At 42.8% G+C, this 26,403-nt stretch overlaps 1 protein-coding gene across 2 annotated transcripts in view; it reads right to left on the bottom strand.

Moving 5' to 3' along the window:
• FRAS1 (Fraser extracellular matrix complex subunit 1) overlaps nucleotides 1-26,403 on the bottom strand; it is a 504,323-nt gene that overhangs the window by 177,531 nt on the left and 300,389 nt on the right. For both annotated transcript variants that reach the window (XM_043447950.1, XM_043447951.1), the window contains 3 exons: nucleotides 8,186-8,338; nucleotides 7,800-7,946; nucleotides 1,037-1,183 (listed from right to left, as the gene is read on the bottom strand). In XM_043447950.1, the coding sequence (XP_043303885.1) occupies nucleotides 1,037-1,183; nucleotides 7,800-7,946; nucleotides 8,186-8,338 (447 nt within the window). The remainder of the gene's footprint in view (nucleotides 1-1,036; nucleotides 1,184-7,799; nucleotides 7,947-8,185; nucleotides 8,339-26,403) is intronic.

The raw sequence follows: 26,403 nt of genomic DNA, 5'->3' as shown, positions 1-26,403 counted from the left end.
GGAAAATCCACCCTTCAGTTCTGTTTTTCTCCCAGCTGACTGCTGCCATTGGAAGAACATAAGCTCCAATCATTCTGAACACTGGAGAGCAAGGTAAAAGCTACTTGGTTTTTGACATTGCTTCCTTAAGAACACCTTGAGAACAAGGACTGCATCTTCACTCTGAAGTATGTTAAGCAGAGATGAACAAATTAGATACAACTTCCTTCCTCATTAAGCTTAGAGTATGCCAGTCTAGAGTTGTAAGTGCAAATGCCTGCAGGCCAAGGAAGGCAATGAAAATCTTCCAAAGAGGCCTGGTGTGATAGAACAGGGAATGATGGGGACTGTGGCAATCTTAGGAGATCATGCTCCCCCAATGGAGACAACTGCTACATGTCTCCAACCTACTGCTGCACGGAAGGACGCACACCCAATACTGCCAGACCTTCTGACTCTCAAAAGAAACTGCAAATCTCAACTTTTGTATGTCAAGTCTCCTGATTTTTTAGAAGGCAAAGAGTTGAGAATTTTAAAACATGGTTATAATACATTTAGTGGGGAGAAAAACAAGTCTTGGACCAAATACAACCTGAGGATTTCTAGTTTGCCACCTCTGGTCTAGCAATTAATACTAATGTGCATGTGTCCCGTGCTCAGGCATTTCCGACTCTTTGCGGCTCCATGGATTCTCTAGGCAAGAATACTGGAGTGGGCTGCCATGCCCTCCGCCAGGGAATTTTCCTGACCCAGGGATCAAACCCTCATCTTCTGCGTCTCCTGCATTGGCAGGTGGATTCTTTACCACTGAGCCACCTGGGAAGCCCTCTAGTTACTAACACCTGGCACAATATCTAGGCCATGGTAGGTACTCAAAAATACTTGCTTCATAAATAAATTAATGAATACATACATACATGCATAATGTCTTCTCACTATCATCAAAGAAAGTCTAAATACCCGATGACAGTATTTTCCAAATTGGGGGAGTGGAATTCTCCAGTAAAGGGGCATCACCAAGTAAGAGAGCTGTCGCGCAATTCAGGAGGAGCGTTACCTTTGCACGTCTTGGTGGAGGAGTCCAGATAGTATTGCAGGGCACAGCTCTCATGCTGACAGTCCCCGAGGAGCAGGACCTTGCTTGGATCTCGGCAGGAGGTACAGCTGGCCTGGGAATCACAGCTTCCACAATGCACGTTGCATGCTGCGCAGATAGAAAAAGAAAATGACCAGATGATTAGAGTTGCAAATACAGAAGCACTGATCAAACCTAGACAGATGCTGTGAAGGAACAGCCTCGCTCTAACCTATTCCCTAATACTGCTCAGAACCCTCCCCTGTGATCAACAGTAACAGAAAATGTTAGTCTTATCTTCCAAAATCAGGGAAATTTTATTTTCCAGAGAAGATAAATTATGAACCCAAGAACAGAAATCCCACATCCAAACTGTCCCATGCCTCAGCCATAGAATTTACACTTATTCCAAGATCTCTGGGATAATAAACCAGAGTGTCACTGGAACTTTGCTTCTTAAAGAATCAAGGCTCCTACAGTTCGCAATGTAGATTTAGATTTTTGTGTGATGCCAAGATTAAAATTGGGTACTGACTTAATCTGGAGCTCGAGAAATCCCATATTTTAAAATACAAAGGACTCTAAGGTGACCTGGCTTACTGATTTCCCCAGTTCTAATTCGTAGCAGCCACGTATTTAGGCGTTCATAGATGATCCCCAAATCCCATCACCCGTCATGCTTCCATCTCTCTCTGATTTAACAACTAGCATTTCTCCATCTGCCCAGTTGTTGACTCTAGAAACCTTAGAATCTATTCTGGCACCTCTCTTTCTCTCGATCCTAATTCATCACTCACTGGATCTTATTTACATGAATTCTCCTATATAATTCTCAGAACTTTTTGCTTTTCTCCATGTCCATACATGCCAGGACGTCCAAGCCATCATCATTTCTTACTGGACCACTATCATAGCCTCCTAATTGGTTTGACTCCTTGCATTCTATTCCATGAATCCCCAAAAGTGACTTTTTTCTAAAATTCAGACTTATCAAGTGTCAGAGGGCACTTTCGTCTATGAACGCATATCTTTCTTCAGTCTTGGAAAAATTTTAGCCATCATTTCTGCAAATATTGCTCCTCCATCATTCCCTCCATTCCTCCCACCTAGAAATCATAGTAAACGTATTTGAATCCTCTCAATATAATCTCCATGTCTCTTGTCTTTAACTCTTACTCATTCTTCAGCCTCTTCCACATAAAGGCCTTCCCTGACCCTCCAGTCTGGAACAAGTCTCAGGTCTCCCAGGTACAGTTCTTATACTTTTCATTCTTGCCATTAATATAAATGTTCTATTCAGTGATTATTTACCATCTTTATCATTTAAAGCTGTAAGCTTTGTGGAAGCAAAGACTAGATTTGTTTTGTTTCTTTCACAGTCCCCAGTCCCCAGGTGGTTATCTATAATTATATCTGTGCTAAGTCACATCTGACTCTATATGATTCCACCGACTGTAGCCTGCAGGCTCCTCTGTCCATGGGATCCTTCAGGCAAGGGTACCGGAGTGGGTTGCCATTTCCTCCTCCAGGGGATCTTCCCAACCCAGGGATAGAACCCGTGTCTCCTGCATCTCCTGCATTGCAGGTGTATTCTTCACCCACTAAGCCATTGGGAAATTGGTGTTCAATAAATACTAGCAATATAAATGATAGAAGCCAGATACTATAATCATATATACTCAAGCACTAGCATCTTTGCCTCACTCTAAAATTTTCTCAGTATGTTTCAGATGAGAATTCTAGAGAGCGATCATGTGAATTTTAGTTCTAAAGGATATCAAATGCAGTAAAATGACCTCCCACTAAAATAAAAAGAAACTCCTTTTGTTTCACCTACAAGAAAAGCCACTGGTATAAAATATCAGTTATGATATGTAAACTGGTAATTAAAAGTCCTAGGAAAATTCTAGACTGGAATTTCAAACAGCTAGCTTAACAATAATTAGAAAGGAATAATTGCTGGAAACTTATATCAGGCTAAACTTTTATCATTTTGGGAGGTAGGATTTCTATACCCATTGTATCTTAATTTTGCCAAAGGGTCTGACAAAAATCTCAAAGATACACCTGTGAATACAAAAATGAAGTGGTGTCTAGCAGCCGTAGGTGGATTTGAAGATAGTTGAAATACATACTCAAAAAGTTGTCGGTAAATCATTGTAACTGGAAATGAATGTCTATACTAGCATATTATGATGAAGTCAATTTCTTACTCGATTATTTTTATCAATGACTTTAATGAAAACAGAGATCATGCTAATGATATTTAAATATGCCACATACACTTATACTGAACATATACTACCTGAAAGAAAAATTCAAATTTACCTTAGCCAGTTGTAGCAGTAAATTAGGATTCCCTGGTGGCTCAGTGCTAAAGAACCTACCTGCCAGTCAGGAAATGTGGGTTCGATCCCTGGGTCGGGAAGATCCTGTGGAGGAGGAAATGGCAAACCCACTCCAATATTCTTGCCCAGAGGATCCCATGGACAGAGGGGTTTATCAGCCTACAGTCCATGGGGTCGCGAAGAGTTGGATACCACTGAGCAACTAAACATAGCAATAAACTAAAAACAATCAGCTGAAATTTAAATGGGTATATCTTTCCTTTTCTCATTTGCCTTTTGCTTCTCTTATTTTCTCAGCTATTTGTAAGGCCTTCTCAGACAACTATTTTGCCTTTTTGCATTTCTTTTTCTAGGGGATAGTCTTGATCACTGCCTCCTGTACAATGTCATGAACCTCCATCCATAGTTCAATGGGCTCAATGGACATGACTCAATGGACTCAATGGCCATGAGTTTGAGCAAACTCTGGGAGATAGTGAAAGACAGGGAAGCCTGGCGAGCTGCAGTCCATGGGGTCACAAAAAGTCGGACATGACTGAGCGACTGAACTGGCTGACTAAACCAGGTGAAATAAGCTACACTGTAAGGAGAGTCCTGCATTTATGTTCCACAACCAATTGTACAAACAGAGGAGACAGAAGGCCTGTTTAAACAGCAGTATTATAAAAAAAAAATCTAAGAATCTTAGTTGATTAAGAGCTTATTAAAAGTTGACCTGGTACTAAAGAAATGAACAGTCTTAAGCTGAAGAGCCTTCATGTAAACCTCAGTGTCAGCTGGACCCCCTGTTGTATGTAAAGCTGCAAAATGAAGCCTCAAGGCCAGTTTCTCCGCGTGGGGGTGACAGGTCAGTGCCCTGTGCTGACACCTTAGAGTTTCCTGAAGTTTACTTCCTCAACCTTCCGTAGGCCTGTGTATTCTCGAGTCCTTCTGCGAAGTCTCTCATTCCAGAAGTATAACTCAGCCCCTTCACTGACTTCCACAAGAAAAGGGTTCCTGCCGAGCGCTGTGAATTATTAAGACTATATGGAAGATCTGGAGGGATGCAGTGGTGTCAGACTACAGAGCAGGGGGCTTCCATCATTTCTCTTTGAATCTTTCTTCCTCTGTTACTGAACCCCTCATCCTCCTCTAATCCCCGCATGACCTTGTCTCACTCAAATTGGTTCTGCAGATTCCAAGCCTCTTGGGTTCTCAGCGTCCCCCTTCAGAGCAGTGTGGGTGCGGGCCCTTTCCTCCATCTTAGGACATTCAGACCACAGAGGGTATTAATCTTATTGCAGTCACATTGGGGGACCACATCTCAAGTAACAGGTGCAGTTCTCTGAGGTCAGTGACCCCATGGAAAATGCCAAGAAGATAGTGAAGATGGTGGCAAGTAGACCAGGGAGCAGTGAAGGAAGCAGGGATGTACCTTAACCATCATTCACAGAAGAGGAAGCGATCTCACAGCCAATGAAGTCCATTCTCCCTCCTGAATAGGCCTGTTTGCTACTATACCTCTGAGATGGTCCTCTCTTTTTGCTCCTATATTCCACTGACTCCAGTCCTGCCAGGAGCAGAGAAGTCCAACTGGGAGATGATGGCTAATTTCCAACTTTTGAAGATAACAGTCTGAATGAATGAGCAAGGAGCCATGCTAAACTTCCCTAGAGGGAAGTTCTAGGGCTGATGAGAAAGAACTGTCCAACAACTATGGCCCCCACCAATGGACCTCCCTTCCTCATCTGCAGATGCCTGTGAAGGGGTGAGAGAAAACCTCTGCCCTGGGTGTGAGGTTGGCTCAGACACCCTGGAGTTCTCCTGCTACCCTAGGGCCCTATGGTTTCAAGTACTGAGATCCTCAATTATCATCTCTTCTTTATCTACTCAACTGGTTGTCCTCTAATTTTAGAGCTCAGTATGCAATTTCTAAAGGTTTCTGTAACCAGGCTCTAGACAGCTCTGCCGCTCTTTTTTCTATAATATGGTTATCAATGTCTCCCCTTTATACTGATTATATTTACTACAAAGCCCTTTACAGAACAATTTCTACAATTTTCAGGCCTATAATTGTCTCTAATGATGAGCATTAGAAAAGGACACTGTGGATAATATTTTTAAGTACTAGAAATTCAAATACCACAACTTAGGGGCACGCTTTACTCAATCGTTGGAAGAACGAACCCTAAGCTTTAGCAAAGGACTAAAGTTAGAATATTCTTAATTTAACTGACTTAGTCTATAAAATCCTATTTACATGGTAGCACAGCAAATGCATTTGTTCAGGGCAGAAGCTTACCAGAAAAGAGATATTTCCATGCAACGTATTTTTGTCACCTATACACCATATAAGAGATTCTATTTTTTTCCTTTGAACTTTTATTTCTGTGATTCTACTGCGGTGAAGAGCCCCATCAATCTAAGTCACTCCTTCTACAGCAGTGCTCCCTTGCTCTTGAAAAGAACACGCAAGTATTTCATTCATGTCTCTTGCATTACAGAACCTACAGATGCCGGTAGACAGTTGATATATACCAAGCAAAGGTTTTGTTACAAAAGTAAAAAGAAAAAAATCTTTTCATTGTCTTGAAAAGGGATTTTTATCTCCGGTTTCTAAACAGATAATGCAAAACGGGGGGTTCTGTAGAACTTCATTTCAAATGCTAATCCTTGCAAACATCTCCATAAACTAGCAGTAATATCTATCTTTCTATTTATAAAGTATAGATATCTTTTAATGCTTGATTTGTCTCTCATTTCACATGATGATGGTAACACAATGATAGCTATAGTGACAGCTTATTCTCTGCTAAAGTCTATGCTAAGTGCAATTACGTTAGATGTAGAAACTATTTATTTGGCTGTGCTAGGTCTTCACTGATGCACATGAGCTTTCTCTAGTTGCAGCAAGTGGGGGCTACTCTCTAGTTGCAGTGAGTATCCTCACTGGTGGCTTCTCCTATTGGGGAGCACAGGCTCTAGGGCGTGTAGGCTTCAGTAGTTGTGGCACATGGGTTGAGTTGATCTGGGGTATGTGGGATCTTCCTGGACCAGAGATTGTGTTTCCTCTATTGGCTAAAGGAAATTGGCTCCAGGACTAAAGGAAATCAGTCCTGAATATTCATTGGAAGGACTGACGCTGAAGCTGAAACTCCAATACTTTGGCCACCTGATGCAAAGAAGTGACTCATTGGAAAAGACCCTGATGCTGGGCAAGATTGAAGGCAGGAGGAGAAGGGGACAACAGAGGATGAGATGGTTGGATGGCATCACTGACTCAATGGACATGAGTTTGAGTAGGCTTCGAGAGTTGGTGATGGACAGGGAAGCCTGGTGTGCTTCGGTCCATGGGGTTGCAAAGAGTTAGACACAACTGAGTGACTGAACTGAACTGAACTCCTCCATTGGCAGGTAGATTCTTTCCCGGCGAGCCCCCAGGGAAAGCCTAGATATAGGCACTATTACAATCCACCTTTTATAGAAAAAAGAAACCAAAGCCTGGTGGTTAATTCACTTGCTCAAGGTCACAAAGCTAGTTAAGGGGCAGTTAGGAGTTGCAATTTCATTACCTGATTTGAGAGCCCACTCTCCTAACCATGACTCTATAATTCCTTCAACATGGGCCTTCCCAGGACACAGACTTGAAGTACCTGCACTGTATTTGTTAACTGTCATTTTCAAAATGAGAAAAGTATAACACAATCTTTTGGCAACTGACACTTTACTGACTGAAATGAAATAAGCCTCCTCAGCCTTTCTAAAAACTGTTCCTTCATCTGTGAAGCTCTTCCTGATTTTTTTCCCCTCCGATTTGCCCTTGCCCCAATTTATCCCAACTCTTCGTTTGTGTGTGACTCAGGTAATTAATCATGCTTTGGCTTATTTGAGAACTAAGACATCTATACAAGTAGCTGTCATGCAAGACAAAAATAACTACTGTTTGGGCAGAAACTGAATGCTCTGTAGCATATCAAGCCTTGCATATTGTCAATAATCAACAAACACTTCTCAAAAACAAACCCAGTGAAGTGCTAAGGTCATGGCTTGTGTACTTTGAATGAGCTCTGCTCTCTGCTCAGGATCTTGGAACTGACTCACTAACAGAAACCATAGGAATGAAATAGACTAACACTTTAAGTATTTTAATGAGATAACTACAGTTCAGAGAGGTTAAATGATTGGCCCAAGATCACACAACTGGTGCTTGCAGACCTAGCCCAGCACTTCCGATTAGGCCCGAATCTGAGTTATCATCTGAACATGGCCTCCATATGGTTTGTAGATTCCTTTTCTTTCTTTTCTAAAAATAAAGGTTACCAGGTAAGAATATGGAAGTAAAAAAAAAATCCCTATTTCCTTCCATGACCCCAGAAGAGCAAGAAAGGAGAGACAGTTCATTTTTTAAAAAAACTTACGCTGACAAACATGGTTGTCATCGAGATAGTGCCCGGGGAAGCAGGCGGTGCTGCAGGTGCCAAGGTGGGACAGAACGCGGCCAGGGTCACAGGAGGAGCAGGAGAAGGGACCCCTGCCCCGGCAGGTTCTGCAGGAGGGATGACATTCTGCAGAGAGATGAGACACAGAGGGAACCCATGAAGCCAAATTCCCTTCCAAAGCGGCACACCCGGAGCCACTAATAAAAGCTCCAGCATGCAGAGGGTTAACTGGCCTGCTTTACTGCCCCCTGCGCTGGCGAGATCCCCCCTGTCTCTCCCTCTGGAGGTTCAAGCCTTCTCAGGTACGATCCCCAAGAAAGAAGATCACGGGGCACTGCCAGCTCCTGCATCCAGCACTTACTCACTTTTACAAGCTCCTCTCTCCACGAAGTAGCCAGAAGGGCAATCAGGGACACAGCGGTCCCCCAGCAGCAGGCTCCGGGCATTCTGGCATTGCAGACAGGTGCTCCCGGTGTCGTGGAGGTCAGCTGCACAGTGGTGGCACAGAGGGTGGCAGTCTGAGAGGACAAGGGGGCACAGAGAGAAGGCACAGATGCTGTGAACGCAGCATCTCATTTCTACATTGAAGGGTAAAAGGGACTGCAATGACCACTGCTGTAGCGCAGACAGCTGGGGAGCAGCCTGAAGGCAGTGTGGACATCAGTGAAGGAGAAGCCTGGGACCTGTACAAACGATGTGTTTGAGGTTTTTAGCAAATGGCCAGGTCCAGCACAGCAATTGAGTCTTCATCCCCTTCCAATTGAACAGCCTTCAAACCCTAGGGCAGCATGTGATAGATACTTGCCAGGAGTATAGAAAGAGCTGTCAGATAACAGACACAGTCCATCAGATCAACACAGAGAGCTCTGAGAGCTCCAATACAGAGAGCCCCACCTTGTTCACAGAGCTTCTTACTATGCCCAGTACCTCCACGAGGCCCAATCTCCCCAAGGGGGTCTTCCAGAGTCAGCTTTCCAGTCTCAGACATTGGTGTGAGAGGATTAGGGTAAGTTGATAATTAAATTGGGGGAAATTTTCAGTCCTTAACTAGAGGTAAAGTTAGTTTCCTTGGTGGCTCAATGGTAAAGCATCTGCTTGGCAGTGCAGGAGATGTGGGTTTGATCCCTGGATCAGGAAAATCCCCTGGAGATGGAAATGGCAACCCACTTCAGTATTCTTGCCTGGAGAATTCCATGGACAGAGGAGCCTGGCAGACTACAGACCATAGGGTGGCAAAGAGTGAAACATGACTTAGCAACTAAACTACAACAAAGAGGTCAAGTTACAAAGAAGAGTTAAGTTTAAAAGTCATAGGATTAATTGTCTGAGATGGCCAGCACTCTTTCTCGTTCCCACCTGTATAACAACTCTCCTCTGATTAGGGAACTTGGTTCTGTGTAGCTCTCCCTATAGGTGAAAACTTACTCTGTCCTACTTTAAGTGGTAATAATGTTTCAAGTCCCATTTACCAACCTCCATCCCAAGGATGGAAGCCACAAATCATGAATTACCCCCCAAAATGAAAAAGGAGTAAAGACCTAGGAAAATAAATGTCTGGTTATAGGGTCTGTCTATCTTCCCCACACTAGGATTCAAAGCACTGTTTGCAGTCACTAAAGCACCATGCAGTAGCCAGGTATGTCTTATCATCCTAAAGTCTTGTAGATAGAGACTGTGATTTCTAGAAATATTGAGACTAAAGAATCCTTGTCAATAAAACAAATTGCTTATCTCAGTTGGTAAAGTATCTGCCTGCAATTCGGGAGACCTGGGTTCAATTCTGAGGTCAGGAAGTTCCCCTTGAGAAGGAAATGGCAACCCACTCCAGTATTCTTGCCTGGAGAAGCCCAGGCAAGAATGGACAGAGGAACCTGGTGGGCCACAGTTCATGGGATCGCAAGTCGGACACGACTTAGCTCTTTCTTTTCTTCTTTCTTTCTCTCTAAGCCTCAGTGACACACTTTCTAATTGCTGATCATCCGAGACATGTTTTATGCCAAAGAAAAGATCTTAACTCCATACCCAGCACCCACTCATCCACACAAGAAGTCTTTCTGGGGCCTTTATAGTCACTCCAGAAGTTGAACCTGGAGTTCAGTTCAGTTCAGTTGCTCAGTTGCATCCGACTCTTTTTGACCCCATGGACTGCAGCATGCAGGCCTCCCTGTCCATCACCAACTCCCAGAGTTTACTCAAACTCATGTCCATTGAGTTGGTGATGCCATCCAACCATCTCATCCTCTGTCATCCCCTTCTCCTCCTGCCTTCAATCTTGCCCAGCATCAGGGTCTTTTCCAATGAGTCAGTTCTTCGCATCAGGTAGCCATAGTATTGGAGTTTCAGCTTCAGTGTCAGTCCTTCCAATGAATATTCAGGATTGATTTCCTTTAGGACTTCCCTGGTCACTCAGAGGATAAAGCGTCTGCCTGCAATGCAGGAGACCCAGGTTCGATCCCTGGGTTGGGAAGATCCCCTGGAGAAGGAAATGGCAACCCACTCCAGTATTCTTGCCTGGAGAATCCCATGGACAGAGGAGCCTGGCGGGCTACAGTCCACAGGGTCACAAAGAGTTGGACACGACTGAGCGACTTCACTTTCTTTTTTTCTTTTTTCCTTTAGGATGGACTGGTTGGATCTCCTTGCAGTGCAAGGGATTCTCAAAAGCCTTCTCCAACACCATGGTTCAAAAGCATCAATTCTTCGGCGCTCAGCTTTCTTTATAGTCCAACTCTCACATCCATACATGACTACTGGAAAAACCATAGCCTTGGCTAGATGGACCTTTGTTGACAAAGTAATGTCTCTGCTTTTTAATATGCTGTCTAGGTTGGTCATAACTTTCCTTCCAAGTAGCAGTACATAAATGAATAGCCTCTGACCTTTCTCTGAACTTCAGGAGTTTCAAGTTTCTGGCAGCCTTTGGCCAACATTAGAAACTATTCTTGATATCCTAAGAAGCAAATTAATCCCCATTACCCTCTTTCAGTAAATTATAAAGGAAATGATGGGTGTGTCGAGAGAAATCTGATAAGGAGGCTATTTCCCCCTGATTCAGTGTATGGCTTCCACACAACCTTTTTGTTTTCTTTTTTTGTGTACTCTCCTCTCGGTGCCAGGAGCACTGAAAAGTCGCTGGAGCAGATGGAGGTGGCTCTGTTGTATGATTACGTTAATGAGTGGGTACAGGTTAGAATTGGAAACCCAGGAAACAGGACTGATTCAAGGCTCCATTATGTGAAAAGTCTTGGCCTCTTCCTCTTTTTAAGCCAGTGCTTAAGAGAGCGCCGGGCTCAGGCATGCGTCAACGAGGTCTGCAGCTGTGCAGTGGTCTAAAGACTAGTTGCCTCTAACTGCTTTCTCCAGCATACAATTAGAGAAAGGAAAAAGAATAATCACCAAGGGGATGCTCTGAAGAGAAAGTAAGCAGATCTCTTGAGTATTTTGTGGCTACAATAAACAAGTATTTATGGATTTGTCTGACTGTGTGGAACTCTAGAAGCTGTTTGAATGAATTGTGTGATGTGTATGAAATACTTCTAAAAGGCAGCTAGAGCTAGTTCATGGACGCTCCTTCCCACTCTCATGGCAACCGCTTTTTAAAAATATGCTTATTTTTATTTATTTATTTATTTGGCTGCCTGGGCTTTATAGAGGCATGTGGGATCTTGTTCCCTGACCAGGAATTGAACTCGGGTCCCCTGCCTTGGGAGAACAGTCTCAGTCACTGGTCCACCAGGGGAGTCCCTCACGGCAGTTGCTTTGAAAACCTTGCCACTCTTCCCCAGTCATCAGAACCCGCCCTGCCCACCCTCCTACCTCCTCCCAGGTTATTTCACCCTCTGCTTGATTCACCCCATCAAGCATGAGCACCTGTCAACCCCTTTTTATTTCTTCTCATCTCCCCTCCCAAGATGAAATGGCTAATTCCTCCACTCATATTTTTTGATCCAATACTCAACATTATTTGAACATTATGGCAACATTATTGCATCTTTTATCCCCATCTCTCTTCATTCTCCCTGAGGTCAACGTCCAAAATGTGTCTGCATTACTTACTCCCTCCAAAACTTTTCTCAACAACCATTCCATCTCTTGCCTTCCCCTCGCCACCCAACTTTCTTGCCTCCCTAACTTCTCACCGCACTGTTAATCTGCCATCCACGTCCACAACTCAGCTCTGACTGCTCTTGAAAAGGGCTCTGACCACCTAACAACCAGATGCAATGGCTTCCTCTAATGCCTGGGCTGTGTGCTGCGCTCAGTCGTGTCCGACTCTTTGCGACCCCGTGGACTGTGGCTCCTCTGTCCATGGGATTCTCCAGGCAAGAATACTGGAGTGGGTTGCCATTTCCTACTCCAGGGGATCTTCCCGACCCAGGGATCGAACCTGTGTCTCTTGAGTCTCCTGCACTGCAGATGGATTCTTTACCACTGAGCCACCTGGGAAGCCTAACTGATCCAAAATGTCTGCAACACGTGACACTTTGGATCACCCCTCCTCCTTGACCTCCCTCTTCCTATGCCTTGTCCTGGGGCTCCTCTCAGTCATTCTCTGCTTCTCATTTCCTGGTAAGTGCAGAAATACCTCACAACCCTCAACCTCCTCTATCTCCCTAACCCTCATTCTCTGAAGGTCTTAGAATCAGACATGGCTGGTTGCATCATCTTGGTCTGGTAAACAGCTACCAAAAGCCTGTGGAAAGGGCCCAAGAGTTGCAGAGAGAGGGAATGTGAAGTGGTACAGCCACTATGGAAAAAGGATGGAGGCATCTCAAAAACTTAAAAATTCCACATCTGCATACTTTTCTGAAGAAAACAAAAACACTAAATTGAAAACATATATGCACCCCTGTCTTCACTGCAGCATTATTTATAAAAGTCAAGATATGAAAGCCACCCAAATGTCCATCTGTAGATGAATGGATAAAGAAGATGTAGTATATATATTTCCAATGGAATACTACTCAACCATAGAAAGAATGAAATGTTGCCATTTGCAACGACATGGATGGACCTTCAGGGTATATGCTAAATGAAATAGGTCAGGTAGAGAAAGACAAATATCATATGATTTCACTTACATATGGAATCTAAAAAACAAAACAAAACAAAAAATGAACAAAAAACAGAAACAGAGTGAAAGATGGAGAAAACAAACAGGCAGGGCCCAGAGAGGAGAGTGCTGGAGAGGGGATGAATGAAAGAGGTGAGGGTGCAGAAGAGATACAAACTTCTAGTGACAAAATAAATAAGTAATGCGGATAAAATGTACAGCATGGGGAATACCAGCTATAATACCATAATAACTTTGTATGGTGACAGTAACTAGACTTATCGTGGTGATCATTTTATAATGTATAGAAATATCAAATCACTATGCTGTGTACCAGGAACTAACCCAGTGCTGTAGGTCAATTATATTTCAATAAAAAAAAAAGGAGAGAGTTGCAGAAACTTCAAAATTACTCAGGGCCTTTGCCTCTCTCCATGGCTCCATATTAAGCCTTAAAGAGGCATGGAATCAATCACCAGACACATCACAATGCATGAAGGAGTGAGTACCCAGAGGCAAGGAGAAATCAATGAGTGACGCCTGGAAAAATAAAACAATCAAATGCACATTACCCAAAGAATCACATTAATCCAGGTGAGTTTACAGGTTCACATTACACACGAGACTGTAACTACTCGAGTTTGGAAAGTTGGACTCTTTTTGTGCATTACCTGTACTCATTTACTTATCCATAGCTTCAAAAGTCATGCTGGAGGCTTCCCAGGTGGTGCAATGGGAAAGAATTCACCTGCTACTGCAGGAGACACGGGTTCGATCCCTGGTCTGGGAAGATTCCACATGACATGGAGAAATGAAGCCCGTGGTCCACAACTATTGAGCCTGTGCTTATGCCCCAGAACCTGTGCTCCACATCAAGAGAAGCCACCACAATGAGAAGCTCAGGCACTGCAACAGAGAGTAGCCCCTGCTCACAACTAAAGAAAAGCCCGTGCAGCAACGAAGACCCAGCACAGACAAAAATAAATAAATAAAATCATTTTTAATAAGTCATACTGAACACCCAATCCTAGGAATAGATTCACCCCAAAACAACTGTCTGAGTGAGTCCTGTGTTAATGCGTGCATGTACCGTGCAAAGTTGCTTCCATCGTGTCCGACTGTTTGCGAACCTATGGACTGTAGCCCACCAGGCTCCTCTGTTCATGGCATTCTCCAGGCATGAATACTGGCGTGGGTTGCCATGCTCTCCTCCAGGGGATCTTCCCCACCCAGAACCTGTGTCTCTTGGGTCTTCTGCATTGACAGGCGAGTTATTTACCACTAGCTCCATCGGGAAAGCCCTCCTGGGTTAATGGTAATAGCAGTAGTAGTGAAAGTCACTCAGTCATGTCCCACTCTTTGCAACCCCATGGACTACATAGTCCATGGAATTCTCTAGGCCAGGATACTGAACTGGGTAGCTTTTCCCTTCTCCAGGGGATCTTCCCAACCCAGTGATGGAACCCAGGTCTCCCACATTGCAGGAGGATTCTTTACCAGCTGAGCTACAATACATTCCTGCAAATCTTTCTTCCTAAATCTGTCTTATAACAACCCCCCAACAGAAGACCACATAAAACCAATATGCTCTCAAATCTTGCTGTGGAGTCAACCTGAGGGTTGACTGACTTTTATTAAACCAACTAGAAAAGAAAATTAAATTCCTAAAACCTAGGGAACACCTTTGTCTTAAGAGGCTTGAAGTCAAAATTATAGAAAAGAATTCCTTGGGAGAGCTCAAAATGAGTTATGACGTGCAGGTAAAGAAGCCAGAAATCAGAGCAACAGGGCTTGAGGATTAATTCCAGTGTCCTGACTACAATCAGAAAAGCATTGTTCCCACAGGAAGACTGCTCAGGGGTGACAGGCTACAAGTGGCCAGTCCCCCTGGGCACCACCTGTAGGCAAGCTTCAGGCTCCAGCCTGGGAGCCCACTGTGATCTTCCACACTGAGAGGGGCTGAGTGGGGCTCAAGACAGGGAGCTTGCAATTTTATTTTTCTGACTACAAAGCGAGCAATGGAAGAAACTATGAAAAGCATTTTTATAAAATATAAACAAACATAAAAATCCCCCTACAGAGATCTTTCAGAGTGAATAGCTACTCACATGGACATTTTCCCCTTAATTCTTTTTCTGTACAATTTTCTCTATATAGATTTTTACATAGACGAGATTCTACTAAATGTTGTTATACAATAACTTTTTAAAACTTAATACCATATAATATTTTTTTTTTTACTCAATGCCATCATTTCCACATGTCATTAAGGGACTTTTCATAAACATCATTTTTGGGGACTGCATAATATTCTGGCATTGACTAAACCAAGTTTACCATTTTCTTTTTTAAAAACATATTTATTTTTAGCTGTCTTGGGTTTTAGTTGCAGCATGAGGGTGAGACTAGCTGAGGGTGAGAGCTCAGTAGTTCAGTAGTTGCGACACATGAGCTTAGTTACCCCAAGACATGTGGGATCTTAGATCCCTGAACAGGGATTTAACTCATGTCCCCTGCACTGGAAGGCAGATTCTTAACCACTGGACAACCAGGGAAGTCCCTTACCATTTTTCTCATCCTTGATCACTTACTTTCAATTCATCCACTTTTATAATGAAGGCCAAGGTAATTCACTTGTGCTTTTTAGATTATTTCCTAAATGACAGTGTCAGTAAGCATAGCTCATACTATTATTATAGCTTACATTTATTGAGCTTTGAATATACATCAAGCACTATATTAATTATCATAAATGCATAATCTCATTTGAAAAGATGAGGTAGGCAATGTTATTATCTCTATTTTAAAGATGAAGAAAGACTCAGAAGTTGTCATTTGCTCACACTGACTCCAGATTATGCACTTTTAACCACTACAGTCATGAAACAAATGTAAAATTCTCAATAGGTATTACAAATTTCTGTCCAACTGTTTCATCATAACTTTGCCTGCACTAAGACATTTTTAAAAAATAAAACAATCTGGCTAATTTGACTGGTGAAAACTGCTGTTACATAGTTGTTTTGATTCGGATTTCCTTTATTATAAGTGAAGCTCTGAACATGTAACAAATCTTTCCTTTAAATCATAAAACTGTTCAAATGTCTCTTGTACTCATAGAGCTTTCACTATGGTGCAGGCGAGGACCCAAGATACAGGACGACAATTGAGTATCAGATATGTGTAATCAAACAGCAGGCTGACATCTCAACCAATGAGTTCTTTCCTCAACCACTGCATCCTTCGCTCATTGGACCAGGGAGCATGGGCACCATGTGCTCCCAGAGAAAGTTAGCAGAATCAGACCAGCACAGATGCCAAATTCATGGAGCCCAGGGAGCAGGTGAAAGATAGAAGAAAAAAGAAACTTAAATGTGGAACTGGAATGAGGAGACCCAGACCTTCCCCACCAATATGAACCCTACACTCTCCACCTCAGTACCCCAGCCTAGAAAAATCCTTCAAGCTGGAGAGGAAGAAGGAGCAGAAAAACCATCCACTTTGCCCCTCCTCTCCCCTCCCAACCACGGAACAGGTTGGAGGTAGCCAAGTAGGATATTCAAGAATGCAACACTAAAATAGACTTGGGCTGTGCTTCCTGACTTTAAAGAGGGTTGTGCCCAAACTGAGTCCTGTGTCCTAAGGCAATAGAGATGGTGGCAGAGCAGGGTGAGCAACGAGAAGGCATAAGGCAGATGCTTAGACATGGGACTACCTGGAGATCATTACAAACTTTTGTAAAATGCAAACGAGGCAAGCACAGGGACCATGGAAGTCTCTGACAGGGGACCAGCTCAGCCCAGGAGTCAGGGAAGGCTGCCTGGAAGAGGCTGAGACAGGAAAACTAAGTGGGAGTTAGCTTCGAGAGGAGATGAGTTGGGGGAGGGAGCTTGGAAAGGTCCCAAGAAGAAGGAAAACATGCGAAAACCCAGAAGCTCAACAGAACAGGATGCCTTCAAGGAACTGAAAAAAGTTCTATGCACCTGGATGTTGAAGAACTATGAAAGAGCTGCTTAGAACCTGGCTACGCTAGTTTTGGAATACCTTGTAAGTCATGAAAAAGAGTGTGGATTTATCCTCAAGGCGAATGGGAGTTGGTCTGTGTGTCTGTATTCTTTGCCAGTCTGACTACTGAGGTCTCTGTGTTTTTACTACAGATTTAAATGAGAAATTGTATGAAAGGTGACTAGCGATGGCAGACGACATGAAAACCACAGCCAAAAAGCAACAAGCCAAGAAAACCGACACACAGCAGCTTTCAATATGAACTTTCATGGAAAAAGAGAGGGGTCCCTAGGCTTCCATCTCCTCCCCTGCTTCCATTATATTCACAGAAGACCCTTCTCTGTTAATGTCCACTGGTGAACTGCTGATGCTTATGCTAGAGTAGGTATATTAAGAAAACTAAAACTACTGTTGTATAAGTGTATAAAGGCTGTCGAGACCGGGAATGGAGACCTTGGGTGTCCCTTGAGAAGGAAAACCAATATACCAGTGGTTTATCTTTCAGACATGACCAGGGAAGACTTTTGAACATTCTGCCCGCTTCCAAAATGCCTTTAAAATTTACAACAAGGTAGAATTTGGCTAAATCAGTAGTACCTAGTTAGGGAGCCCTTGTTCAGTTTCTAAGTCATATTTGACTCCTTGCAATTCCATGGACTGCAGCATGCCAGGATTCCCTGTCCTTATCTAGATAAGGGAGCCCTTATCTATATGCTAAATGAAAGAAAAAAAATAATGGAGTGAAAATATTAGGAAACTGTGGGGAATCTGAAGGCCTGGGAAAAGGCTGACCTGGCCTGCACCACCTGGTTTTCAATTTTCTTCAGGCCAAGAGGAACAGGGTGAAACTTGGCTGCATGTGTAGCAATTTACAACTGCCCTGTCAGTACAATTCGAGATAATGAAGAGAGAAATCTCCCCATGGCCAGCCAGATGCACTAATTATACAATCTAAACATAATTAAGAGGTGCTATGAGCCCATCTCCAGACACCGCAGGAGGTGACTATGTGTCCCAGGGAACTGCTACCACACCAGTCACTTCATGCACAATAAAATCTAGGGGCATATTTTTTAGGAATTAAGCCTATTTGGAGGCCAGTCTTGAATTCTTCTTAGTAGGTGGTGACCATCTGACAAATCCTGATTCAGATTCTTGCTGGACTCACACTGGTAGGAGCACAACATCTTTTTTCTAATTGGAAGACATTGTTTTACAATGTCGTGTCGGTTTCTGGTGTATAACTTGAATCAGTTCTAAGAATACATACATCCCCTTCTTCCTGAGCTTCCCTGCCACCAACCACTCCCCTCATCCTACCCCGCTTAGGTCATCACAGAGCACCGAGTTGAGTTCTCTGGAAACACAAGATTTTAAGGTGTCCTTAAAAGGCCAGTACTGTCAAAGAGGCCAACAAAACAGTAAATTCCTCTGTAGTCCTCTCTATCCCACCTCCAGCCCCACTTCTCCCTACAGGTGATGTCTGGAACAAGTTCACAGGATACATCAGAGGAAGTTGATACTGTCACTGCTTCATTTGTACCAGAACCGCAGTTACTAAAACAGAGGAATTTCTAACCCACCAATCTAGGAGCCTCTGCAAGGATTAACGGTCCATTCTAAAAGCCCCATCTGTGCGGGAAGGCATTTTCCGCTGACGTTCCAGTCTGTAATCGAAAAAGGAGACTAACCTCAAATATGTCGAAATGGTGAGCACGCATCCCTTAATTGCTTAAAAACAGTGCAGTTCAGGAGGCCGTCTCTCAAATCCCCCCATTGCTACTCAGTAAGTAAATCCTTATTTGTCACTATTTCAATTACAGTAAAGAGTCTTTAAATAAAAGACTCATTAAGGGTGACAGGGAGAGGAGAGAGACCCCTGATACATTTACGTGTAGCCTGTTTCAGATTATACACATTACATTCATTTCAGACTTAATATATCACTATATACTAAACAGGTGGAGGGGGGAGGGCAGCTGGAATTCCAGTTATTTGTCTATGTGTCTGCTTTGCTCAAAAACCCGGTGAATTAGCACGTTAAACCCACAAATTAATGAACACGTTATAAGGGAGCCTGGAAGCGGAGTATCAGCTCGTGCTGAAATAAATACATTTCTTATTTTTAAGCAAGCAGCAGATTCCATTTGTTTTCTAAATGTGCACAGCATGTGCACATGCTAAAAATGTAAATACGTAAAAAATTAATATTTTGACTCAGCAGTGGCAATATCCTCTAATACTTCATCCTGCTGCTGTGAGGAAATTATATGCGGTCATCACGGTGTGAGGCTTTCTTCAAATCACAAAGGCTCTGCTTCGAGGATCAGTGAGGATTACCCACAATCATGATGGATGGAAGCGCATGGCAGTGAAATGACTTATTTCACGTCTTTGGAGCCAAGTCAAAAAAGCTTGAAGATATTAAAGTAAATGTGTACTGTCGAAGCAATGGCTTTGCATGTTGGTTTTATGGGGCCGTGACTCCTTAGCTGATAAATAATGGACCTATAAAAATGTATTTAGATACACAGTGAGGCTTTTAATAATGTCCTGTCAGTAGATTAGGTTCTTAATGCAACTGCATTAAATGTGTTTGGAAGCTGTTAAAATAATCAGAACTTGTAGCTGTTCCTCATCAGGCGAGAAAGAAATGATTCCATGATGAAGCTCAGGGTCCTTGAAGTGTGTATGGATTCTGAATTTGGATGCCACTTTGAAAACTGATGGGGTTCTATTTGTGAGACAAGCATAGCAGGAAGCCAGAAAATAACATACAGATGGCCAAAGTTAAAAGAAGCCCCCTCACTTCCCCTTTGGAACATTACTCTGGTCCTAGCCCACCCATCAGTCATTCAGTTGCTCAGTCACGTCCGACTCTTTGCAACCCCATGAACTTCAGCATGCCAGGCTTCCCTGTCCACTGGAGAAGGGAATGGCAAACCACTTCAGTACTCTTGTCTTGAGAACCCCATGAACAGTATGAAAAGCCCACTCACGAGTGCTTATAAATCGTGTGCTCGGTTTAAGGTTAGCTCTGAGTTAGTACAAAGTCAAACAAATAAATAAAACTTGCCATTTTTCAGTGTTTGTGGTGACTGTTTCACCCTGGGAAAAACCAATAAAGAAACAGCAACAAAGCCCACTGCTGTAGACAGAGCTTAACGTTCTAGGACAGTGATTTCTGCCCAGTGTTGACAGACTTACAAATGAGGCGAGAAGCCGGGGGTAGTGCCCACAGCGACAGGCAGCTGGAAGAAGGAGGGAGCGAGAGGCAGGGTTAGATGTAAGTGAAGCTCCCTCCTCAGGTCTGACGCAAGTTCTTGCTGCCAACAAGAGAAAATAAACACCCCTCCTGTCCAGGTATCCTGATGCCTTGTATCTAAGCTTCCCTTCCCGCAGTGTATGTTTTAATCTTGCCTTCCCTCCAAAATAGAAAAAAGTCCACTTCAATAACATCTCCGGGATATCAGTTGAGTGTGAGGGACTATGGAAGTTACTGCAGCAGACAGCATTGAGTCAGTGAGACCCTTCCCGCAAGATTCTCAGGACAAGGTCCAATCTCAGAAGAAAGCTACACCTAAAATACAACGAAAGTGAAGCTCTAATACTTTGGCCACTTGATGTGAAGCGCGAACTCATTGGAAATGACCCTGATGCCGGGAAAGATTGAAGGCAGGAGGAGACGTGGGTGACAGAGGATGAGATGGTTGGATGGCATCACTTACTCAATGGACATGAGTCTGAGCAAATTCTGGGAGATAGTGAAGGACAGGGAAGCCTGGTGTGCTGCAGTCCATGGGGTCGCAAAGCGTCAGATACGACTAAGCAACTGAACAACAAAATACAACTGGCGTCTAAGAAGGACCAGAGAATTATTTATCCAAAGGAAATAAGAGGGACCTGAGCTTTGCAAGATGTGGTGGTGACTAGAATGTGGAAGAAGGGTGGGAAGGAAGCAGGTGTAACTCAATTTTAAATTATAGTTATGATCTACTCCCTTGAGCAATGCAAAGTTTAATAGAAATATAACTTGTAGTCAGCCCTCTGCATCCCTGTTCCTCCATGTCCTCAGATTCAACCAACCACAGACCGTGTAGTACCGTAGTATTTACTAGTGAAAAATATCTGGATACAAGTAAACCCATGCAGTTCAAACCTACATTGTTCAAGCATCAACTGTACTTACTTTTGAATTATACAGGTGAAACATCAGTAGTGGATGAAGAAGAGAGTCAGGAGAAGGAAAAGAAGAACCTGGTAGAAGTGGAGTGGGGGTTCTTTCATGCTTTTTGAGTATATTCCTCCTGTGGATCAAATGTTCAGAAAGCAGACAGATCCCTTCTCAACGGAAAGAATGAGGGAAAAGGTATTTAGAAGAAGATACAGAGACATTCAAGGCGAAGAAGTGAGGAAGTTTCTTCTGCTGTCATTTTTAGGAGATTACGTTAATCTTCCAAACACAGAAGAAAACAAAGATATAAACTGGTGGGAGTGAGTTGAGGGGAAGTGTAGTGAGTGTATATGGAAAGACCATGGTGGGCAAGGTGCCAAAGCCTCAGAAAGAAGTATAAGTAATACTGTTACGGAGAAGAGAAGGTCCTACTGGAACTAGATCGGGTCATGAAGGCTGGTGACTCAGTGTTCACATGTGCACCCTCTGAAGTGGTGATGCTTCAAAGCCCAGCTCTACTGCATACTAGCTGTGGAACATTGGGTAAGCTGGTTAACGTCTCTTACCTCAGTCTCTTGGGTTACAACATGGAAATGTTACTAATCACAGCTCTGACCTTCCAGGGTCACAGTCATGATTAAATGAGACAATGTATGTGAGGAGTTAGTACATAGTAAGTGCTCAATAAACATTAGCTATTATCAGGACTGCCATTAATACTGATGATCACACTTACATCTAAGTCATGATTTTTGCCTATTACACTTAAATGGAGAGATTTACGTGTGTAAAAAGTAGGTAAGTGCAGCCATAGCAATTTTTCTGTCTTTAGTACTTAAGGACAACCTGTGGAGCCTAAATTCAATGGAATTCTTTACGCATAAGCAGTTAAACCTTCTCTACAATTCAGGCCCTGGCCTGTAGTTCTGAAGACAAAGCAATCCTAACTTCATTGCGAGCCCTGTCAAGTTGAAGACTTTTAAGTAAGGTCATTTCCAAGGTTAGGTAGATATTGTTTAGTAAAAGTCACACAAAGGAGAAAACACAAGTTGCTGTTCTTTTTTTCTTTTTTAATTTAGGAAGGCTTCAATTTAAGCATAGGTCATGTTCTTTTTTTTCCCCCCAAAAGTTCAAAGAAAAGAAACGCCTTGAAATAATCAACCATTTTCCAGCAGACAGCACAGTCCCTTAAATAAAACACAAACTCTGAGAGCAAGGGAGAGACAATCATTGAAAGTTCCAGACAGAGATTGGATTTGCACCTCTTAGTTCCGGCAATAGGAGATAGGGTGACAGATGAGAAATAAAAAAAGAATGTACATTGCCCGAAAAGAAGATAAGGAAAATGAAGAAGGAAATGTTAAAAAAATAAGACACAAGAAAATTGAAAAAATATAGACATAGAAGAATAGGGCCAGATTGAATGAAATAGAAAGTGAAACAGAAGAGATAAGAAGCAAAAAAAAAAAAAAAAAAGGGTTGCACAAGAAGATTCTTGGTGTAATTACCACAGGACGCACTGAAAGGGGACTAGACTAAGGTAGATGTTAGGACGCCAGAGTCAAATCATTCCAACATTTCTTGATCACCATCTATGTGCTGATTAGGCACCGAACTGAGCTCTATTCCCACATCCGCAGGAAGGTTTCTTGGAATGATCAATTGAAAAAGTTAAGTGAGAAAATACTTTCAAAATTATAAAATTCACCAAACCACACCATTATTGCTATTAATAATAACATGAAAAGCAGATCTCATCCCAGGTGAAACCTTGGAAGTCATACTTAACTCACCAAGCGGTAACTCGATCCCCTGCCCAGAACCATAACAGAAAAAATAGCCAATCAAATTAAGTTACACAAATATAATGGAATGTTATTTAGCCATTAAAAACTACAATTACATGGATTCTTCCAATGACTTGACAAGACATGGAAATACACAAAGTGATACTTAAGAGAAAGACAAAGAAATACAGACATGCCTCATTTTATTGTGCTTGGCTTAATTGTGCTTTGCAGCTGTGTTTTTTTTCTTTTGCAACCTGAAGGTTTGTGGCAACTCTACTCTGTCAGATGATGTTTAGCATTTTTTAGCAATAAAATATTTTTATTTAAGGTATAGTCATTGTTTTTAAGACATAAAACTATTGCACACTTAATAGACTATAATATTGTGTAAACATAATTTCTATGAGTACTGGAAAACCAAACAATTTGTGTGACTTGCTTTATTGTGATAGTCACTTTATTGCAGTGGTCAGAAACCAAACCCACAACATTTCAAAGGTGTGCCTGTACATAGATGCTGATTACAACTATGAAAAACGCACGTATTTAACCACTGGAAAAGATTAAAGTACATGTGGAGTAATACAAATTATTGAATTTTAGTATGTGTTAATGTTTTTATTTAAAGTTTATTCATTTAACACAGATATACACAATATGGAGCTTCCCTGGTGGCTCAGAAGGTAAAGAATCTGCCTGCAATGCGGGAGACATGGGTTTGATCTCTGGGTCAGGAAGATCCCCTGGAGGAGGAAACGGCAACCCACTCCAGTATTCTTGCCTGGAAAATGCCCATGGACAGAGGAGCCTGATGAGCTACAGTCCATGGGATTGCAAAGAGCTTGACATGACTCAAGTGACTTGGCAAGGGATACACAATATAAATCCACTGCAATCTTAAATGACTTCCTTAGCATTTAAAACAGACCAAAAAATTCTTGCAAGTTTCCCCAATAGTGCGCTACTCCAACCATCTTGCCATACCAGACTCTGAGGATCCACCTTTTCATCTACAACCAGAAACTTTCTTGAGTTCCTATTATTATATTTGGTCTCATCAAGTAGGTCAAAATGGTTAAGCATTGGGCAAAAAGTTTGTTCAGGTTTTTCCATAAGCTCTTATGGGAAGAGACTTCCCTGGTGGTCCAGTGATTAAGAATCTTTCTTATAGCTCAGGGGGTGCAGGTTCAATCCCTGGTAAAGGAACTAAGATCCCATGTGATGCAGCACAACTAAGCCCACAAGTCGCAGCTACTGAGCCTGTGCACCCTGGAGCCCGCACCACAACTAGAGGGAAGTCTGAGGGCAGCGACCAAGACTCAACGCAGCCAAAAATAAAATAAAAAATAGGAATAACTTTTTAAAAAACAGATCTTATGGGAAAACCAAAACCAACTTCTGGCCAACCCAATATGTGACTTCTGGAATCACTCTCCAGGTTAAAATCTTGGCTCTATCTTCCAAATTCTGTCATTTTGAGTAAGTGACTTGACCCTTGCTTCAGTTCAGTTTCTTCATATGTGAAATGGAGATCACATTAGTACCCACCTTGGAGAATCACTGTTAGTATTAAACGGCAAAATGCATTCAAAGCAATTAGCACAGGGCTTGTCACATACTAACGGGCTTCCAGGTGGTGCAGTGGTAAAAAATGGGCCTGCCGATGCAGGAGACACAAGAGACTCAGGTTCAACTCCTGAGTCAAGAAAATCCCCTGGAGGAGGAAATGGCAACCTGATCCAGTATTCTTGCCTGGGAAATTCCATGGACAGAGGAGCCTGGTGGGCTACCTCCATGGGGTTGCAAAGAGTTGGACATGACTAAGCAACTGAGCACAGACCTGCACTGTCATATACTAAGCTCTCAGAACAATCACCTATTACTAGACACCATGGAAAGACTACTCACAGAGGACATGAACCAGTCAATGCCAAGTGGTTCGAAATCCTTAGAAACAATCAGGGTACCTAAAAATTACAACTCAGGAGCTGCCAAAAGCAAGCTGGGCCTAGAAGGGAAGGCATCTGAGCAAGGCCAGGAGGGATGGATGGGTAGGATTTTGATGATGAAAATAAAGTATTAACTGTTACAAGTTCTAGTGTGTGCCTCTTTTCTTCTTTCAGTTGACAGCCCCAGGAGCAGCTACAGCAAGATGTAGGACAGTGCCAGCCTTCCTCACATGTGTGTGTGCATGCTCAGTTGCTTTACTTGTGTCCGACTCTTTGTGACCCCATGGATCGTAGCCCGCCAGGCTCCTCTGTCCATGGGATTCTCCAGGTAAGAATGCTAGAGTGAGTTGCCATGCCCTCTTCCAGGGGATCTTCCCCACCCAGGGATTGGACCCCGGTCTTCTGCATCTCCTGTACTGCAGGTGGATTCTTTACCATTGAGCCATTGGGGAAGCCCCGCACCCCACACACAGAAACTGCTCTAACGCAGATCTGGCTCCCACACCTCTGGCTTCAAGTCACTTTACCTGGGAGCAGAGAACTGGAGCGCTGGTTTCTACAGGGCTCTATCCCACCCAGTTCTTAATGATATTCAAGTTCAACTGCTTCTTTTTTCATCACTTAGTGTTGCAGTTCTCACAGCTTATTTCACAATAAGGATTTATTGCTCTTTTAACCTGAGCATTTCAACTGTTTCACCACACTTTTCAGTGTCCTCCTTAAGAAATGATTGACAGTAATTGGGGGAAATTGTGGAAGGGACTCAAGAGGTTTTGTTCTGTTTTTAATGATTTGGAAGAAAAAAGATATTAACAGGTTTTCTAATCCGTCAGCTCAGATTCAGAGAGCAAACACTTCTCAGACCCAGCATTGGAGGAAAATTACTGATTGTTCCCTGATGCTCTTCAACAGTCAAGAGAGTGGCAAGCCTGAGCAATCTTGGGACCCCTCTGTTCGTCCACAGAGAAAAGAAGGAAGAAAGGAAGAGAGAGAGGGGCACCAAGGGATGGAAGGAAGGAAGTTTGCAATCTGAGTATAGCTTGAGTATTTCAGTTGACCTTGAGGAAGTGCTGACAAATTGTCCAACATACTAACACCAGCTAGTGCTGGGCTTCCCAAATATTGTTCTGCAAAGCACTGGTTAACTCTGGGAGAAGCTATAATAAATCGAGGGGAGGGATGCAGCCTCCTTCATTTCAGAGATTCAGAATGCACACCTGCTTATTTAAGGTTTTGAGAAATCCCATATTAAAGAAAGCTGCTTAACTTTACTTAACCAAGAGTTTGTCAAATTTATTCAGCCAGGAGACATGTTTTCATGCCACACCTATTAACCACTGCTTAGAACTCAAGTACTGGAATACAATATGAAAATTCTCAGACTAGTAGTTCTTTCCTGACGCTTGTCTTCTTTCGCTTACATTCTGGCACAGATTCATGGGAAAACAAACCAGCATTTAAAAAATTACTGCATAAACAAAATTTTAATCCCCTAGAACTCTGCCATCCTGACAAATCAGCTATTTAAAATTTTGTAGTCTACGTAGAAAACAAACCTACAGCTACCAAAGGGAAAAGGTAGGGAGGATAAATTGGGAGTATGGGATTAATA

Source organism: Cervus canadensis, chromosome 26, assembly GCF_019320065.1.
Source record: "Cervus canadensis isolate Bull #8, Minnesota chromosome 26, ASM1932006v1, whole genome shotgun sequence".
Taxonomy (NCBI): domain Eukaryota; kingdom Metazoa; phylum Chordata; class Mammalia; order Artiodactyla; family Cervidae; genus Cervus; species Cervus canadensis.
This window is presented reverse-complemented; position numbering and strand designations above follow the sequence as displayed.